The sequence below is a fragment of the Neomonachus schauinslandi genome, chromosome 7 (genome assembly GCF_002201575.2).
Source record: "Neomonachus schauinslandi chromosome 7, ASM220157v2, whole genome shotgun sequence".
NCBI lineage: Eukaryota > Metazoa > Chordata > Mammalia > Carnivora > Phocidae > Neomonachus > Neomonachus schauinslandi.
In genome coordinates, this window is record NC_058409.1 from 139509503 (window position 1) to 139524554 (window position 15052).

The 15052-nt window shown below is 42.7% G+C and overlaps 1 protein-coding gene across 1 annotated transcript in view; it reads right to left on the reverse strand.

Moving 5' to 3' along the window:
- TRIO (trio Rho guanine nucleotide exchange factor) overlaps positions 1 to 14733 on the reverse strand; it is a 224096-nt gene extending 209363 nt beyond the window's left edge. The window contains exons 1-3 of the mRNA XM_044916685.1: positions 14691 to 14733; positions 14555 to 14629; positions 4289 to 4403 (exon numbers count right to left, since the gene is read on the reverse strand). Of these exons, the coding sequence (XP_044772620.1) occupies positions 4289 to 4403; positions 14555 to 14629; positions 14691 to 14733 (233 nt within the window). The remainder of the gene's footprint in view (positions 1 to 4288; positions 4404 to 14554; positions 14630 to 14690) is intronic.
- Between the last annotated feature and the right edge of the window lie 319 nt (positions 14734 to 15052).

The window sequence follows — 15052 nt, forward strand, 5'->3', positions numbered from 1 at the left end:
CTCCTTTACCCCTTCCCTCCCCATCCCCACAGGGATGCCCTTCTTTTCCTTATCTTGATGCACGCCATCACAGTAACTGTCGCTCCAAATTTCACAAACGTAAAGTTCCTGTCACAGCTACAGCCATGTAAGAGACATGGCACAAAAAAATTCCAAAAAACAAGTCTGTGGGGCAAGAACCTGAGCAGGCGGCAGCGCAGGTCCTGGACACGTGGTGGGAAAGCCATCACGAGGACACAGGCTGACAGTGGCCCAGCTTCTCACTCAAAGGTGGAAACTGCCAGCAATGGTTTGATGGACTCCTATCTGCAACTCCATAGGAATATGAACTCCAAATGAGTTAACACTTGGCTCAGACGCCCCTCATGATAGCGCTTCTCCATGTCTCCAGTGGGTCCTGGGCCACAAACCAGGGAACAGCACAGCATGGACCTCCTTCAGAGATCCTGGAAGCAAATAGGGCTTCCAGAAATGTCTCCTCAATTCTCCCAAGTCACTGAAATGAAGCATTCTGGACCTCTTTGGGTTCTGATGGGGTGTGCAAGCTGGCAACACCAGTCAGAGCAAAGGGAGCCCGCCCCGGCGGAGACATTATCCTCCGGATGCCCCACCTGCTGCCACACACCAGAGGCAGAAGCCCGTACGCCAGGCCCCTGATGGCCTCAGTGGGAGCTCTGCTAGAAGGACTTCAGACATCGGCCTTCACCAGATCACGGTACATTCTCGGGCAGCTGGGGTCTCTCCTCAGAGAGTGCCACACGCTGTGTACAGAACACAGCACAGCCCCCTCCCCTTGAAAGGGGCTGGAAAGGCATCCTGAATAGCTCCAGGCTCAACAACAGGAACACGCTAGAGAACACCACAACCAGAAGCTACCTGAGCTTGCACAGTTTACAAAAGGACTCACTATCCACCTTCCTCCACAATTGAACTGACCACCCAGGGACTTCTAAATAATGAAAATCGCAGGTGAACTGGGCTGGGAGGGCACATCCTTTCAATCCGGCTCTTTATCCAGTTAAAAGCCATCCTCGTTAAGAAAGCAGTGGCTTGCAAAGATTCGCAAACCCAGTTCTATTCAGGAGCAGCTAATGCACGTGGGCAGGTGTCTCCGGGAGAAGGCATGCATGCCACTCCTCCCCCCGGAAGACGCTGCTCACTGGGACACGTGACCATCACCGGGTATTCTGGCAGCTTCATCTAAGAACCTCATTTTATCCGTGAGATAAAGAAATGTTAGAAAAAATTAAGGTCCCTTCTCAATGCTGGTCTCTGAAAAAGAGAAACGCTCTTTAGTTTCTACATGAAGAAAGTATCTTTTAATACGAATGTTCATGAACGAATTAACTGAAGTCTCGCATTATTTCGCTGGTGACAAAAGAGAGTTTATCCGTGTAGCTACCATAAATCATTCTAAAGAAGGCAAAATGCTCTAAAACATAATTTGTATAAGTGTAATTCAAACAATAAGAGCAATAAACACCTAGAGATGTACCAAGACTGATGTTATTTTCATCACTGTGTGGGAATCCCAATTAGACCAGCAAGAAGTTCTACTGTGACTTGCTTCTCTTACACATAGTTAATGGAAAGTTTCCTTGCAAATTAATTCTATGAAAGTCACTCATAATTACTCCAATTGCTTTTATTTTTTTTTTTTAAAGGAGGGAGGAATGAAAGGGAAGGTGACCCAAGTAATAATACTCAAACTACTCACTACTGCTCAGATCACACTTATGATTACCTCCGAGGGCCACATTTTAAGAAGCACACAGACGATAGAGGCCATGCAGAAGAAAAACAAGATATCCGGGCTCTGAGCACATGTCAGAGGGAAAAATAAAAGAGGGTAAGTAGGAAAGATGGAAATTATCGTACTTTTTCTGAGGGAGCTACTGGGCGTCAGGCACTGCACTAGGCACGTACGTAAGTGATCTTACTCCACACTCACAATGATCCCAAGAAGTACACATTACTATCACATTTCGTAGATCAGAAAACTGATAAAAGGAACAGCTGCTCTGAGTCTGCTGCCCATGTTTTCTGGATGGCGCGCTTCTCCCCATCTGGCAACGTAGGGCCCTGTGACTGTCCAGCGAGGGGTGGGGGGGGCGGGCAGCGAAAGGCCACCTTCACCGCACAGAAACTGCCAGGAGTAATGGGCAGGAAAAGAAGTCTCATGACCCCCAGGATGACTTATACCACTCTGGAACTATGGCAACAAATAATCAGACTTAAGTGCAAGCAAAGCCACAAGTCAAAAAAAAATTCACACACCATTATTTTGCTGACAATTTTCTTGGCCCTACTGCTCGGCTCTAACAAACCAATGTTCCCGCCACGAAGCACACAGTGGGACGGAGCAGCTCCTGCATGACCAGGGTAGACCCATGGGTTCTGTTGCCACTTCTCTCCGTTTGGACCACAGTGAAATTTCCCCATTGATCCCTTGAGAAACGTATCATTTACGTGTTATTCCCACTTCTCTTGTCATTAACCCAGGACAAGCAAAGTGACATTTCTTATCACCTGGAATTACAGATACAAAAGCAAATCTAGGTGATGAAGTGGCTGCGCTTGACCGTGAAGGGGTCACCCTACACGCTTAGTATTTATAAGAGAAATGATAGGAGGCTTGCGATTTTTTATTCCGGGGCGAAATTCAGAGAAAAACAAGATTGGCAAAATCTGGTCATCACTGAAGCCAGATGACAGGTATATGGATGTTTGCTGTGCTAGTTTCACTACTTTTGTGTATGCTCACCATAATGAAGTTCTGCGGGCTTAAGTGGGTCATCCAGATGATCCAAAATATACCTGAATCAATTCTTTTTACAGTATCAATGATATAAAAGAAATTTTTAAGTTACAATCAACACGGATTTTTAAACCAGAAAGCCAGTTGCCAAAATTATATATAGTCATTCCATAATGACACTATACGACAAGTATCACTCCGATTGGCAGAGATGTTTACATTGTCCTTTGTATTCCTGTTTCTTCTTCTGTCATTAGCACAGTACCTAGCACACAGTCAGAACTCCGTAAGTGGTCCTTATCAACTATACTGTTATTTATAAATGATAGTGAGTAGCACAGAACTTCTAAAGCCCTTTCTAATTCCATAGTTTCAACAGTTCAACTGCCTGCCCGAGAAAATACCAGAGTAAGAGGAGAGAGTCAACTTTTCCATATACGAATGCAGGGCTCTATCGCGTGGTCACTGATGATGCAAAGTGGTGGCTCTCTCATAAAGGATGACCACAGCGGAAAACCCAACAACTTCGTCAGCAGGTCAGGCGGTCAACAGCGAAAGCGGACTTGCCTCAGCCACAGCAAGGATGGGTCACAACCGGGCCCTGCTGTCTTCCCTGCTCGGTGTCAACCAAAGAACGTCAGCAGTGTCCCAACCCGCGTGCCATGGCAGATGGACCACTCCCCTCGACCTCAACAATGCCACTGACCACCTTTTATTACTCTCTTGCATAAGCGTTCGTGAACATTACTGTCTACTGTAGCCTATGTATAATGACCGAGTTTTCTTCCACACGTCCTAGTTTCGTCTCTGAGGAAACGCCTTCTGGCTCTAGCACATCGATTATGCCCCCTTTAGTATGTGCCTTTCCTTTTCCTCACAGGGAAGCAGCCCTCCAGCCCAGACACACACAGTTTCTTAGCACAGGCATGACTAAAACCTTGGGTTATATCACAGCAGTTTTCTCTTTTCCAAAAAGTAATCTGGAAAATAAAGCTTTGTCTAGTCTTGGTGTTCTTCAGCATCCACACGAACGACCACCCTATCATGAAGGGGGTCTCGGATTGAATGCGTGTTCCCAAACTTGGCATATTAGCTAGTAAAGATTCTTAATGCCTCACAAACCTCATGCCACAAATCAAGAGAATGCTTTTCAGAAACCGAAGCTCAGCATGAAGACAGAAATGTATAGTGAGAAACAGCATTCCATTTCTGGTCTTGAAGGGCGCTGTGTCTTGGTATCAGATTCACCAAGGATGGTCCACCTGAGGCACCGCATCCTAACCCCAGCGCCACCATCCCCCAACAAAGCGCTCCAGGCAAGACGCGCACCTTCTGGTCCCCACACCCAGGAGTGTTGTAAACATGACAGAACGGTCATAAAATGGAACTAAAGACAGGTGACGATTTTCATTCTGCACTGTCTGGTCTGCCTGAAATTCAAGCCACCGTGCAGCTGCTTCTGGAGAGCACAGTGCCGCATTTCTTGGAACGGTCGCAACAGTGACATACCACAAACCGCACAGAACTCACCTAGGGATACAGGCTAGATAGGAAATGAGTCTCCTGAGGTCCTCCTGTCGTATTCTATCGTGATTGCTGCGGGCCGGAAATGTTAGAATGGGACCTCCACGTTTATCTCTGCCACCTGAAAAACAAGCATTTGGAGCACACTTAGACAAAAGCAAGAGAGGACAGGACTCTGCATGCCCCTGGAGGTCCAACGTCGTCACCCAACCGCTCGCGCTCAACGCTCTACCTCCTACAGCCGCATGGCCAGGAACAAGCATGCTATCGGCAAGAGTCAGGGTCTGGGAGGACATGTAGCTGGGCTACTTCATCCCCTCCCGGGACTCCGGAGAACAAGTCTGAGTGCTGCCTGCCACGTGGAAGCCATTAGAGAAGGCCTCATCTTTATCTTCCTATGTGTCTCCTCCAACTTCAGTTTTACGTGTGGAGAACGTTTCCATGTATACGGGCATCGTTCCCCTTGAACACGGCCTCCTCACGCCTTACCAGGCCCTTCTGTCGTCCCCCACGCTGCCCCCTCCTTCCCGCCCCGGCATTCTAAGCTCTCTCTTTGCTATCAACCAAATCGGGTTTTAAGTCTTGAAGTAAAGAGACAGGAATGGACCTCAAATTTTATGCTGATGATGACTTTCTATCATCTGGGATCTAGGGCATCTTCCTCTCTTGAGGGCACCACCTAACCCCAGCGGTCAAGCCTCACCCCATCTCTCACACAAAGCCACACATACAAATAAAGAGACTGGCATTTAAGAATTTTTAAGCAGAACTAAATTACCTTGAGTTTAGAAAAATTACATCACCTACTAAGTACAAATCTCAGGGACTGTCTTGTCATAGAGAGGCAGATGTAGCCCTCATGAACATACATAAAATCCTAATGAGGTCTGTTGGTATCACTGAATATTTTCGGTGAAATTTCCAGAAATATTTTATTACTCCACCAATGTTTTCAGAAAATAAAACAGAGAAGGAAAATCTAGCCTTCCCAAGCGGATCCTTCCTTAGTTTCACAGCTCTGGTCATCTGTCTTCAGAAGTAGAGCAGTAAGACCACAAAATTCAAGTCACAACATGAAACTCTTCATTATTTTCTCATCTTATTTACTTCATTAGCAGAGGTAAAACTAAAAAGCAAGCAAACATTAACAGAAAACCAGATTTTTTCCTTTTAGAAAAGCCAAAAAAGGATTCAGCACAAGATACTGGTATTTTAAAAACATATTTCACCAATATGGATTTTTACAATTTCCTAGAATGATTAATAGTCCCTCTGAACAATAATGAAACTCAATTTTGATTCTGAACACTGAAATGATCCACATGTACTGTTAGGTCATGTAACCTAGAAAAGTATTAAATTATTTATAAATCCAGTAATTCATGTATTAAATGGGAACAACACGAAACCATAGCCACTGATACATGCTAGGTATGGTATCAAGTCCTTTACACGTGCTCTGATTTCAATATCACAATGACCCTGTTAAGAGGTTTTATCCTTCCAGCTTTATAATTAAAGATACTAAAGCTCAAAGAGCTTAAATAAAGACAGGGCAGGGGAGGATCTGGCTGCCTAGTCAGAAGAGTGTGCAACTCTTGATCTCAGGGCTGTGAGTTCACGTCCCATGTTGGGTGTAGAGATTACTTAAAATAAATAAAGGAAATTACCAAAAAAAAAAAAAAAAAAAAAAGGGGGAAAAAATTAAAAAAAAAAAAAAAAGAAAATTACCAAAAAAAAAAAAAAAAAAGACAAGGGGACTATGTCACATGGTCACAGCTGGGTCCTTTGCCCTGAAAAAAACTTAGAAAAATTTTCAAACTAGTGGCTAGTTTGAAAATCTCTCTAAATTAGAGTAGTAAAAATGTCAGAAGGACAACTGAATGATGGTTCCTAAGCTTTTTAGTGAATGGAAGTTACTATTAAAAGTAAGCAGCAGTTCTGTTATAAATGCCAGAATGTCATCACCAAGTAATCTTCTTGGATAGTATTTTTAGGATAAAATCAATGGCGCTAGTTTTGGGGGAATACTTCTTATCCCCAAGATAAGACAGGCAACAATTCAGTATTTTTTTAACTCTCCCAACATCTTTGATACTTTCCAAAAAGAGAATCAGTCTCCTTGAGCAAAAATATTGTGGATCAGGGTGCCTGGGTGGCTCAGTCGTTAGGAGTCTGAGGTCACGGTCATGATCCCAGGGTCCTGGGAAGAGCCCTGCATCGGGCTCCTGCTCAGCGAGGAGTCTGCTTCTCTCTCTGCCACTCCCCCTATCTGCGCGCTCTCTCTCTGCGCGCTCTCTCTCTCTCAAATAAATAAAATCTTTTAAAAAATATTGTGGAACAACATATTTTACAGAAATTTGAGTTCTTAAAAATACAGTATGAGATTTGGGTTAAAACATTTACCCCACTTTTGGTAAAAAGAATAGCATCTAACATTTTCCTTGACCACCATTCTGAATTTTTTAAATGCAACGTAACATTTGATTCAGTAGGGAGACTAGATGACAATGACCCATGCTCTTCTCTCCTCCCTCTGGGGTCATCATATCTCACCAAACAAGCAAGGCATGCTCCACCATGGGTGCGAAAAGAAGAATCCAAAGCCTGCCTATCAAGGATGCTCACGTGGGCAATCAGCAGGTGTGCACACTGCGCGCAGCCGTCTGCTCACAAAGAAGTGTGCATATGTCCTGACGGCCTGCCTGCTGTGCTGCTCCACCTTTTAACTAGAGATTTTCCCCAAGCTGGTAGCGCTAATGGAGAGTCCCCTGAGGGCTGCCAGCAAGCTCATCCACCAAATAGGCTCTCACTTATGTCCTAAAGAAAAGCTTCCGTAAACCCAAATTTGACCTTTAAGAGGGAAAAAAAAATCCACTTTATCTTTTTCCTTTTCCCAGAACAGAGCTTCAGAAAACTCAACAGAATAGTTTTAAAACTTCATCAAAAATCACTTATGAAGTAAAAACTGCATATTCTCTATTTAAATAATTTAATAATTGGCTTTCGCTTGCTAACCTCCCCGCATCGGGTGCATCTTCCAACCTGTGGTGTCCTAGTCAGTGACAGGCAGGTGCCAGTCACCCATCTGCTGACCCCTCCCAGTGAGGTTTAAAAAAAAAAAAAAAAAATCTGAGAATCGATGACACACAGTATTAGTTCAAAGAAGCATGGTCTCTGAACCTCAAGGAGCCTAAAGTCAATGCCACGGATGCGTATTTGGATGGTGTTCTCCAAGATTTAACATGGTGCCGACGTCACAAACGCAGAAGGTACACAAATGAGAACACTGTCGGGCTGTGAAGCCGAAAAGTGACAACTTTAAAGTTCTTGTTCCTGAACTAGGAACAAGAACGATGCTCCAGCTCATCAAAGCTTCACCTGCTGGATCTACTCGGATGGATGTGATGTCGACCTGCAGCCTCAGGGTGAGGCAGGTGGGACACACGTCAGTCCCGTTTTATAGACGGGAATCCCAGTGCCTTAGTTTCTACAACGAAAAGGGCAAGAAATCCATTTCCTGCATCTACCAGTGTCCAGTATGTCTAAGTATGAGAGCGGCACAGTCTCTGGACTGCTCCATGTCTGTCATCAAAAACTAGCAGCTCGCTAAGGATTATCTGCACATCCAAATGCTGTTTTAGTCAAACAAAACAAAACAGAAAGTGTAGTTTTTGTTCATAATGACACTTTTATTTTTGATTCTTACAGTTCTCCCCATGCTACATTATATTTGTCAGGCACCTCTCACTTTCTAGTCAATTATATGATTTTCACAGTCTTTTCCTTTGTCTGTCCCGCCCGCTAAATGGAAGCTCTATGGAGGCAGGTTTGTTCATTCACTGACATTGGTATATACCTTCAAGGCCTAGTAAGAGACTGGAACAAAAACCATACTCAATAAGTATCTGCTGAATGAATGGATTCCTCATCTATATTCCACACAAAGTTAATTAAAAATACCTACTATCAGTATCAGGAAGTTAAAAACAGACATGCCTAATGAAATTTCTTATAGAAACACACATGTAGGGGCTCCTGTCTGGTGCGGTTGGTTAAGCGTCTGACTCTTCATTTCGGCTCAGGTCGTGATCTCAGGGTCTTGGGATCCAGTCCCGGGTCAGGCTCTGTGCTCAGCGTCAAGTCTGCCTGAGATTCTCTCTCCCTCTTCCTCTGCCCCTCCTGCTTGTGTTCTCTCTCTCTCTCCCTCTCAAATAAATAAATCTTAAACACACACACACAGAGATGCTAAACAGACTGAGGTTCTTGTTAACATGAGAAGAAAGCAGCTGCAGCCGTCTGTGTGGCCCTTCCTTAAGCCCAGTGATGCTTATTTTCTCTTCTAAAAGGTCAAAGTCCAGAGGACTTGGGCTCTGGAGCTGCATGGCCCAGAATGACCACAGAAGCAGCTAGATTCAGAGTTGCCCCTTTTTCTTTAAATCAATTAAGAACCCACCTTTCATCCTTCTCTTCTAAGGCAGCCATACCTGCTTTGGGAAGTATGATGTAAATCTCAGTGAACCCACTGTATTTTTCTTGTATGGCCCTTATTTGAATTTCTGGATTACGATACCAGTGAAAATGATTCTTTATGCCTCCCCCCCTCAACGAGCAGTCTACCTCACAGATCATGAAAAGCAGACTTTTACAAAGGAAGCCCTGAAAAGGCACGGTTTGTGAAGGAGCAATTATGGCTACAATCTATTAAGTCTGCTATCAACTAAGAAAACTCTGTTACGATGGTGTTCACTGGGCCCCTGCTCCAGGAGTGGCCAAGGCCAGCAGCTCCACAGCCCCAAACCCTCCCATGCTCACCTCCTGCAGCCCAATCCTAAGAACTAGAAACTGGCTTAGAGCATTTCCGATGGAGTCCCTAAGGGGACTCTTGATGGGGCGCTTGGAGAGCCTCTGGCTATCCCCAGCCTTCCAGTCTGTCACTATGGCCTCAGACTGTGCCAGAGGCTAACGAGAATATCCCAGATGGATGCGAGGTGCCCTCTCCCATTTCCAGAAAATGGAGAACTCTGCAAAACTGGAACAAGAAGAACTATGGTCAGTAGTCCCAATCCTGACAGCAAACCTCTGGGCAATCAAATCCTACATTCCTGTCAATACCCCCACTTGCAAAGGTGAATGATGTTCACCTTGCCCTGCCCCAAAAATGCCTTCTAAAAAGGCAACCCAAATGTCTATCAATAGACAAACGACTGAACCCAGTATGCTATATACACACAGTCCAGTTTAAACAACTGTAAAAGGAATGTGGAATCTCTGTATGTACTAATATTCTGTTCTCCAGAATACTCTTAAAATGAAACAGCAAGCAGAGAAAATGGAAAATACATGACTGTTTATCTCAGGGAGGGAGGAGAGGAGAACGGATTGGGGTGGGGGGGTGGGGGGGTGGGTGAGAGAGAGAGAGAGAGAGAGAGAGAGAGAGAGAGAGAGAGCGCTACTTTACAAGTATAAGAAAAAAACCCAGAAAACTAAAGAAAACAAAAACAAAAAAAGGTTTCCTTTGGTGGAGGAAAGGTACAGGGTTGAAGAGGCAAGGAAAAAAACTACCTTTTTTTTTTTTTAAGATTTTATTTATTTGCGAGAGAGACAATGAGATACAGACAGCATGAGAGGGAGGAGGGTCAGAGGGAGAAGCAGACTCCCTGCTGAGCAGGGAGCCCGATGCGGGACTCGATCCCGGGACTCCAGGATCATGACCTGAGCCGAAGGCAGTCGCTTAACCAACTGAGCCACCCAGGCGCCCAAACTACATTTCTTTGTACTTTAAATTTTTTTAGTTTTTAGCCCTGGAATGATGTACACGTTTTACTTAATACTAAAGCAAGATTAGGTGGTTGTTTTTTTAAGCTTTACAACTGTAAAACGAAATGAAACATGATCTGGAGTTTCAAGTTGGCAGGAACTTGACCCACACAGAGAGGAGCTATTCTATGTGATTTTAAAGCACAGTTACAGGATTGTATGTTCCTAGGGGCATATACCCTTAGGACAACAGAAGTATTAGATTACATTTGGTAGTCACAGTGTGGCAATAACAACAGTGTTAAAATGTAAATAAGCAATTACGTTGATGAGAGTAGGAACTCAGATTTTTAGTATAAGGAAAAGGAGACACAAATATAAAATCAAAGAAAAATACCTGTAATCCTAAATCTGAATTAGAAACTTTAGTATGAAGTCATGACATCTTACTTAAAAAAAAAAAAAAATTATCTATACACGTATTTCCTCGATGTGTCTGCTGAAGAGCACAGAAACACTGACCGAGCCAGGAACAGCAAGCTTCTGTAGCACCCTGCGCCTTTCTCCCACGCAAAGGAACCAGCACACTTTGGAGAAATGGCTGGCTCCAGATGTGGAATAGGGACAGACGAGCTGGGCCTGAAACATCCTGTCTCATCAGCAAAAAGAGAACCTGCAGGACTGCAGTGCACAGATTCAGGAGCCAATCTGAAGACACTCCCATTGGGTCTAAGATGAGAAAGTTTTAACTTTGTAAGAGATTTTTAAAAATTTGGCAATCAACTGAAACACATCAAACGTTAAAAAGCAAAGGTGGTTTTTTTTTTATCAGTCTGAAATGACCAATGGTCATTTTTCATTAGTCTGAAAACTGGTAAAGGACAAGAATCAATCATTTATCCTTTTCTTGTATTAACTATGTTCTCAGGATAACCAAGAAACTGATGATGGGACACTTCTTTTTATAGAATAGCTAAGTTGATAAAGAAGAAAGGATGTAATTAGAATGTCACCATTTTGCAACTGTGATAAAATACTAGATCTAAACCATGATCATCAATGAATGCTTGACATCATAAAAAAAGAGACAGCCAGACTCCCCCAGTAAAACTCCCAGTAGAACTACCTACCACCACCCATTAAGGACTTTCTGCCTTCTTCCTGCAAAATCTAACCTAGGTCTGATAAAGCCTCAAGATCCAGCTCCTAGTTTACAGGAAACACAGGGGAAGGAGCACATATTAAATGGTCACCCATGGGTACAACTAGCAAAAGCTAAAATGTAGGGAAATCTTCAGAAAAACACAGTTTCCTCATCTAATAATTAACATAAGGGGATAAGACAAAAAGAGTAAGAACCTATAGATTGAGAAACACAGAGAGATCAACCAATTGCCATGTATATCCTGTGAAACAAATTATGAGACAAGCAGGAAAATTTGAATATTGATTGGCCTATTTTTATATTAAAGAATTACTACTCATTTTTTAGGCCTGTTAATGGTATTGAGGTTTTTTCCTAAAGCTTTTACAGGAATACAGATGACAAGATTACTGAAGTGAACCATGGTTCATGGAAATTCATTGTATTATTCTCTCTCCTTTTGGATGCTGAAATGTTTTATAAAAGGTTAAGGGGAAAAAAGTGTTCTTAATTCTGATGGTAGTCTGTGAGTTCTTTTGAGGCCCAAACCCTAGCACCTAGTGGCACAGGGCTGACAATACACATATATTATATATATATAATATATGTATATGATGTCCACATTAGGACAATATATATAACACATTAACATATATATTAAATAAAATGTTAAATATAAACTATAAAACACTTCTTTTACTGCCCCTACTCCTGACCTGAAGCATGAAGTCAGGTTTGTCACCTCATTTAATTCACCCCCCCGCAGGAGTTAGTAAGTACTTTGCCGTCTTACCTATATGTGGTGAGGACTGCTTTCTACAGTACCTGGAGATGAGACTGAGGATCAGAAATATTCAAGTTCAAAGAATCCCTACTGGGCTTTTAGAGATTTTGACCTAATAAGTATCTCATGGAATCACTGATCTTCTGGCCTGCTATTCCACTTAGATTTAATTTACTAAAAGCTACTCACATAGAGAGCTTTTACAAACGTACCAAAATAAATATCCCCTAATATTTTAAAAAATGGGGTCAGAGCAGAAAGTAAATTAGTAGTTGCCCGAGCCAGGCGGTAAAGGAAATGGGGACTGGGCATGGGGTTCTTCTGGAGGTAATCAAAGTGTTCTGGGATTCGACCATGGTGATAGTTTCATAACCTGTGAAAACCCTAAAATCCACTGAATCATACACTTTTAAAGGGTAGATTTTATGGTTGTGGATTATATCTCAATAAAACAGATTTTAAAAAACAGGATCAGAGGTATAAATTTTTCAGTTTATTCTTTCACTGTAAACCTTTTACACACACAAAGAAATCAACATGCAAGTAATGTTTTTAACTTTTTTAAATTAAAGTTTTTAATTTAGTGGGGTTTTTTTCCCTTTTCTCTTCCTAAACAAAATAACAGCAAGCCTAAGAAACAGCAAATGACATCATGCTAACATAACTTGCCAATTCTGGTCATAAAGTAGGAAATACTATAAAATTGTGATGGCACCTACCAACTTCATTTAACCAACACAGCTGGCGAAAGTCTCAGATATTTAACAACAGTTCCAGACTAGTTTGCTGCAGTGCACAACTTCCCTCCCCACTAAAGAGACCCAACTTTAACTAACCCTGCAGAATTTAAGGTTTGAGTAAAGAGTCATGACAAACTCTGAAAGATCGATGATTTTATTTCTTCGATTAGTTAAAAGGGAAATAGTTTTAATTCTGATAGTAACTTAGACAAAAATGATATCAAATGAGACATTCTGTATTAAATGCCTAATAAAGAATGAGTACAAATAAAAATCATCAACCTTAACCTTCCCCTGCTCTTGACATGCCCGTCTCCAGGAGCTTAACCAAAGAAACAAGCGTTCTTACCACAGATCCAAACTTTAAACATCCAAAAACTGAGGAACATGTGGAATTGGCTTTAGGTCCTCCTATGGACGCCTCTGCTATTTGTAAGTGGAGTCTTTTCATTAAAATCCATCTGTCAACTATAAACTCAGGAGCTGACAAACCGCGGCACGAGTCCACATTATGCAGTTTGTCACTAAGTGATTAGGAAAGAGCGAAGGCTACTTTTAAAATTCGGTGTACTACAAGCCAGGAGGGGAATTTTTTTTTTAAGCATGTATTCCCAACTACCTAAAGCATCTTCTTCTTTTCATGAACTTCTATTAACATTCCAAGTGCATTCTGAATTAGACTCACTTGAGCCAAATCATCAAACAGTGTTTACGAGGGGCACCAGGAAACACCACTGGCCACCAAGGTGAGATTAGCAAAAGCACCACAGGGAGCTGTGCCCTAAATATAGCTCCGTTTGACATGCCAAAAGGACACACCCCACATATAAAAGCAGCTGGTGGTGTTATACGTTTAAAATAAAGTGTGTTCAAAAGGAGACATCAGATCAGCATATTATGCCTGTTTGAGAAAGATAAAAAATTATCAGCGGAAACACATCCAGGAAGACCATCTAAAAGCACATGACACTCCACACATTTACTTCCTGCTACAACAGAGCAGAAAAATCTGCAAACCTTTGTTTTGTAACAAGTGAACTCATGCCAAAAAGGTAAAATACCCAACGGCTCTTCTGTTCATGTAGAGCGGGCCCCCAAAGAAACAGCCCTAAAGCTTACCCTCCAGCGCCCCAAAGCCTGAGAGTCTGGCCTAGACGTCCCCACCCTGCAGGAGGGCCAGGATGTACAGGTGAGCGGAGGACCCAAGAGATCACTGGGGCTTTCATACTCCATAACATGGGTTCCAGGAACTCCAGGGTCAGGGAACAAGAAACCAAGGCAAGGAAATCAGGACACATCCAGTAAGGTCACATTCCCATCAATTTCAGGAAGATGGACTTTTTTTTTTTAAAGATTTTATTTATTTATTGACAGAGAGCACAAGCAGGGGGAGTGGCAGACAGAGGGAGAGGGAGAAGCAGACTCCCCGCTGAGCAGGGAGCCCGATGAGGGGACTCCATCCCAGGACCCAGAGGATCATGACCCGAGCCAAAGGTAGATGCTTAACCAACTGAGCCACCCAGGCACCCAGATGATGGACTTTTAAACTTTTAAACCATCAGTTGCTTTACTTAATCGAATGGGGAAAAACATCAAATGTTTGTTGAATGACATATCTCACTCACCAGTGCTATCTGACTTATAATGTGCCTACCCGCTAGGAGAAAATGCTTTAGGCACTAATTTCTCAGGAAAATGTTACAAGAATAAAGCAATTAAAATCCACTGAAACACCAGTGCTTTAATGTGTGTGGCAGGTGAGTTAGTGTGGTATTTCAGACTCTGACACTGTATCAGAAGCAGTCAGAAGAAACAGTAACACAGAGTAGAAAGTTCAACTTTACCTGAAAGGTACGCAACTTTTTCCTTTAAAATTGGCAAAACATCCATAGCTTTCATTTCATCGTTTTTTCGAAACCCTGAAATACAGAAGGAGAAATTCAAGTTACTACGTTGCTTGAGTGACATTTAACTTCTTACCCAGTCTATCCAATGTCAACACAGCAGCTTTCCTCACACCCATTAAATCAGCTTTAGAAATATCATTTCAAAGCATCTGAAAGACTGTGATTACAGAATTATCTTCTATTTTAATGTCAAACAATGATTTGCACATAGACCCAAAGGCTCCGGTACCAAGCTGGCTCCAGGCCACTCGTAGCAATAAAGATCTGGTCCCCAAAAACACAGGATATGAAACCAGTCCAGATCATTTCAAAAATCTTCATCTGAATCCTGTGGATGAATGCAACTAAAGCAGCAATACCGTGTTTTAAACACGCGGCTTGGTGACATGCTGAAGCCTCTAGGGGGAGCTCTGAGCCTCCTCCTCCCCCTCCTCC